At 38.8% G+C, this 5,474-nt stretch overlaps 1 protein-coding gene across 1 annotated transcript; it reads left to right on the top strand.

Moving 5' to 3' along the window:
- The first annotated feature begins 1,265 nt into the window (after positions 1–1,265).
- Positions 1,266–1,945, top strand: LOC139187854 (uncharacterized). Its single transcript, XM_070804462.1, has 2 exons — positions 1,266–1,496; positions 1,634–1,945. Exons 1-2 carry the CDS (start codon positions 1,266–1,268, stop codon positions 1,943–1,945), a joined length of 543 nt encoding a protein of 180 aa, XP_070660563.1.
- Positions 1,946–5,474: the final 3,529 nt, after the last annotated feature.

The following is a 5,474-nucleotide window of genomic DNA, read 5'->3' as shown; positions in this document are numbered from 1 at the left end:
ATGATAATTGTGAGCAAAGTTTTCAGCAGTTGATGTATTATCTCACTCATGCACCTGTTTTAGCACTCCCAGATGATAGTGGTAATTTTGAGGTTTACAGTGATGCTTCTTTAAATGGTCTGGGTTGTGTATTGATGCAACATGATAGGGTGATTGCTTATGCTTCGAGACAGTTGAAACCTCATGAGAAGAATTACCCTGCTCATGATCTGGAGTTAGCGGCTATCATCTTTGCTTTGAAGATTTAGAGACATTATCTTTATGGTGAGAAATGTAAAATCTTCACGAATGATAAGAGTCTTCAGTATCTTTTTACTCAGATGGATCTAAATCTTCAGCAGCGGAGGTAGATTGAGTTGCTTAACGATTATGATTGCACGATTGAGTATCACCCTAGTCGTGCAAATGCAGTGGCGAATGCACGTAGTAGGAAGTCTCTAGCTAGACTTAAGGCCATCTAGGATTGTCATGTTCTTCTTTTTGTAGATTTAAGGTCCACTGGAGTAGAGTTAGGGGTGGAAGATCGATAGGAAGCCTTACTTGCGAATTTTCGAGTTAGGCTAATTTTCATTGATTGTGTGCTTGAAGCTCAGATGAATGATGAAGAGACCTAGGAAATAATTCAAGCAAGAAATCGAGGCAAGAAGAAAGATTTCAGAGTTTGAGAAACTGATGGCATGCTTATGGAAGAGAACAGAATGTATGTGCCGAATAATGTAGAGTTAAAGAAAGAAATCCTTGATGAAGTGCATATTTACGCATCTGCAATGCATCCAGGAGGTACCAAGATGTATCATACCATTTGACCATTTTATTATTGGCCGGATATGAAAAGAGAAATTGCTGAGTATGTGAGTAAGTGTGTTATTTTTCAGCAAGTTAAAGCAGAAAGAAAGAAACCTTTTGGATTGATGCAGCCACTTCCCGTTCCACAGTGAAAATGGGAAAATATTACTATGGATTTTGTGTACAAACTTCCTCGTACACAGAATGGTTATGACGACATATGGGTGATAGTTGATCAGCTCACTACGTCAACACACTTTATTCCAGTCAGGGAAAAATACTCATTAAGCCGATTAGCTCAGTTATTCATATCGAAGATTGTGAAGTACCATGGTGTTCCAGTTGATATTATCTCGGATCGGGATCCTAGATTCACTTCTAAGTTCTAGGTAGCGTTCCAGAAAGCTCTTGGTACGAGATTACTTTATAATATGGCATATCATCCTCAGACAGATGGGCAGTCTGAGAGGACTATTTAGATGTTAGAGGATATGCTGAAATCTTCAGTGCTGCAATTTAACTATGGTTGGCATGATTGTTTGGATTTGATGGAGTACGCCTACAACAACAGTTACCATTTGAGTATTGGTATGGCACCATTTAAGGCACTCTATCTCAAGTCTTGTCGAACGCCATTATGCTGGTCAGAAGTTTGTGAAAGAGTTTTGGTGGGCCCAAAGATTATGGATGAAACTACTCAGAATATTCAGGTAATTAAGTCTAACCTGAAAGTGGCCCAGGATCGTCAGAAAAGTCTGGCAGACAAGCATGCTACTGATAGAGTGTATAAAGTTAACGATTGGGTATTTTTGAAGTTGTCACCGTGGAAAGGTGTGGTACGGTTTAGGAAAAAGAGCTAAGCCCTAGGTACAACGGACCGTATCGGATCACCGAGGGAATCGGTGAAGTTGCTTACAGGCTTGAGTTGCCTCCAGAGTTATCAAGAGTGCACGATGTTTTTCATGTCTCTATGCTTCGTCATCATGTCTCAGATCCTTCACATGTGATACATCTTCAACCATTGGAAATTAATCCGGATTTGACTTACGACAAGGAGCTAGTGACTATTTTGGATTGGAAAGATAAGGAGCTAAGGAATAAGACAATGCATTTGGTGAAAGTTTTGTGGAGAAATCACTCAGTGGAAGAAGCTACTTAGGAAACAGAGGACCGAATGAGAAAGATGTATCCATGCCTATATTATGTTTATTAGTGGATTGTAGTGATTGTATAAATTTCGAGGACGAAATTTTATTAAGGTAGGTAGATTGTCATAGCCCGTCCTGGACTATTATTTTTCGATAGCATGAAATTACAATTATACCCTTGAACCTTATGGTGTGTGATATGTTGGTTGCGGTTTCATTCCTAATTTTTCCTAAGTTTTGGAATACTTAGGACTTAAGTGTTTTGTTTTGGTTTGTTGGGGACAAACAAGGACCACATAACACATTCACTAATACAAAATTCATACCCTTAGTGTGTGCTTGCCTGTGTGTGGTTTTCTTATAGCTGTCGGAGTCGAGTTAAAGGAAATGAACAAAGGAGAATGCGAGAAAGATGCAGATTAAAGAGACAGTGCAGGAGTAAGTCTGGACTGGAGAGATCAGAGTGAATGAGAGAGAAGAGAAGGATAACCTCGAACCTAATGCAAATGGACGGCTGAGATTAAATCTCAGCCGATCCAATGGTCACCAATTTTTTAAATTTAATTTAATATATATATATATAATTATTATAGTTTTTAGTAGTGTTCTAAAAAGTGGCCTAGGCGACGCCTAGGCGCTGAGTGGTGGTTTTCCAATACGATTTAGAGCAAATTGTTTACAAAATCGGTGAGGAGCTAGGCGGCCAACTAGGTACTGGCTAGGCACTCTTGGCGGTCTAAGCGGCGATAGGCTATATGTCTAGGCGGATTGATATTGCTCTTCTTCCATCGCCAACGCCTCTGCAACTCTAGTCTTCTGTTCCATGCCCTTTCGTCTTAGGCAGACTCGCATTTGCAAATCAACTCTTTGGATGCTAGACTCGATGAAGAAGGAAACTTACAGAGAAAAATATAAGAAGTATATGTGAGTGATGAGGAAGATAAAATGGAAAACAACCCAGATTGAAGATGAAGAAGATGTGCGAGAGGATGAAAACCATGGACGCTAATGGTTTTCATTAAGAAAACCACCCAAAGGGTGATGTGAAAGACTAGGCGAGGTGGACGACTGATGGCCTTAACTTACTTTTAATAATGAAAACCACCCATGGGCTTTTTATATTTTTAATAGTTTGGATATATATTATATATATAAGTGTTATATAAATTATAAATTATTTAGATAATATTTAGTTTTTTTTTCTAGGCAAGCACATTATATATGTACATAAAACATTCACATATGTATGTTCTTCTATAAGAAATAACATATTAGTCAATAATTATTTACATTTGATATAGTAAATTAATTAATTCATAAAATATATAAGAAATTTACCTAAATCCGCCTAGGCCGCCTAGGCACCCGCCTAGACCCTGCCTAGCCGCCTAGGTGCTAGGCGCCAGCCCGCTGCCCGACTAGCGCCTAGCGTTTTTTAGAACCTTGGTTTTTAGGGGTATAAAAATTTTAAATTAATATATATAATTATTATAGTATTTTTTTAGGGTTATAAAATTGTAAAATTAATATTTTTCTTATCGTGTATCGTGTTACCCTTGTGTATACTTGAACTAACTCACTGTCTTAACATATGCTCATATTGGATCCAACTTAAGTGCACAATCTTGTCGTACATGCCTTAATTATGGTTCCAACTCGTAGAGGACTAGCGATTTATCGCTCGGCTATTATGAGAGAATAGAATTGAGCATAATTATATTACACCCAATCTTGTCGTACATACCCTTTTTAGTGGTACCGACTTATGTGCGATATATTACCGTATAGGTCATTGTAGTGACTCCGGCTAGATTGACTTTTGAGCTATGAATTCAGTCGTACAGACTACCACAGGGGTTCCGGCTAACATATCATATTTCTATGAAATCATTCTTACCTGGATTGTTTACTTTGTTATATTTTGGCATAGTATACATTTGAATATGATTATGTGAAGCATGAATTGAATTAATATGATTATATATATATATATATTATGTATATGATTATATCTTGATTCTGGGAAAAATTATACATGTTTTACAGCAAGGGGTTAGTATATTGATAAATGAGATGGTTTTGTAAAACATTTGTTTTTGCCCACTAAAGTTTTTTGTTTTGCGCCCCACCAGGTTTTAAGTATGCTTGTTGTTGGTGGCTTGAGGACGTCGGATGTTCTGACTTATCCAAATAATAGTTGGACATTCTTGTTACTGTATAACTAGTACTTGTCCTACTAGACTGCACCTAGACTTTTATGCTCTGATTAGGAGTGTTTACTGTTGTAAATAACTCGTATCACTTTCTGTTTAATAGTGCACTCTAGTAATTTGGTTTTCAATTATTCGTATAATTCTTATCATTATCGCTTCCGCATTGTGCAAATGGCTACGTCATTCTCACGTGACGGCCAGCATGCCTTGATCTCAGTCGGAGTGTGTCAGTTTGGTGTCAGAGCCTAGGTTTAGCAGTCCTGTATAATTCTTGAATGTTCTAATCCTTGTGATGTCTTATGTCATAATTATGCCGCCTCGTAGAGAGCCTCGTCAGCCGGCTGAATCTAGTTTCCCTAATATTGCTCAATTAGGGAAAGTTATAATTTCTACCATTCAGACAACATTCTGTACTCCTCAGAGGACATCTCTTTAGACAGTTCATAATCTGAAGTTGACTCACTTCATGGGAAATGAAGGTCATGAGGGGGCAGAAAAATGGCTGAATCATATAGAGAAGATCTTTCAGGTGATGTAGAGTCAGGGGAATCTTCCTCCTGATAGGTGGGTCGAGATGACTATCTGGTTTTTGGGAGAACAACTTGCATCCTGGTGGAGACAAGAGTCATACCAGATGACCCCAGAAGAGATTGGGGACTGAAGAGTGTTTAAGGAACTGTTTCGAAAAAGGTTCATTCCTCATGTGTATATCGATCTTAAGAAACAGGAGTTTACTCATATGAGGCAAGGAAAGATGTCCTCTAATGAGTATTGTAAGATGTTTACTGATTTGTCGAGATATGATCCGGAGGTTGCTGCTAATCCGGTAGAGATGCTTCGCCGTTTCAGTTTGGGTACGAAGAAGAAATGGCGTTCTATAGCGACATCGACTCACTGTGCCTCTTACCAGGAGTTTTATGACATTCTATTGAGGATTGAGGCCTCAAATAACATGCCTAGTGAAAGTGAATATGAGGAATGAAACAATGGGGGCCAGAGACGAGATGACAAAGGAAAAGGACAAGCATTTCAGGGACCCCGCAAGACCCAGAACTTTAATAGGAGTGGTGGCAGTTATAGCTCTTCTAGCGAAGGATTTAGTACTAATATGCAGATGAGAGGTGGTATATTTACTGGAAGTTAGAGGTTCCAGAGATAGAGAGATTTTGGTGGTTCAAGTAGATCCGGTAATCCCTTATACCGCAGGTGTAATAATCGGCATTTTGGGGAGTGTAGGAGAGGCAGCAATGGATGTTTTACTTGTGGACAAATGGGTCATAGGGCTGCCCAATGCTCTCAGAGTCAGCAGAAACCCCAGCAGCCTTCT

Source organism: Malus domestica, chromosome 09, assembly GCF_042453785.1.
Source record: "Malus domestica chromosome 09, GDT2T_hap1".
Lineage (NCBI taxonomy): Eukaryota > Viridiplantae > Streptophyta > Magnoliopsida > Rosales > Rosaceae > Malus > Malus domestica.
Note: the sequence above shows the minus strand (reverse complement) of the source record. Positions and strands in the feature narration are given on the sequence as shown.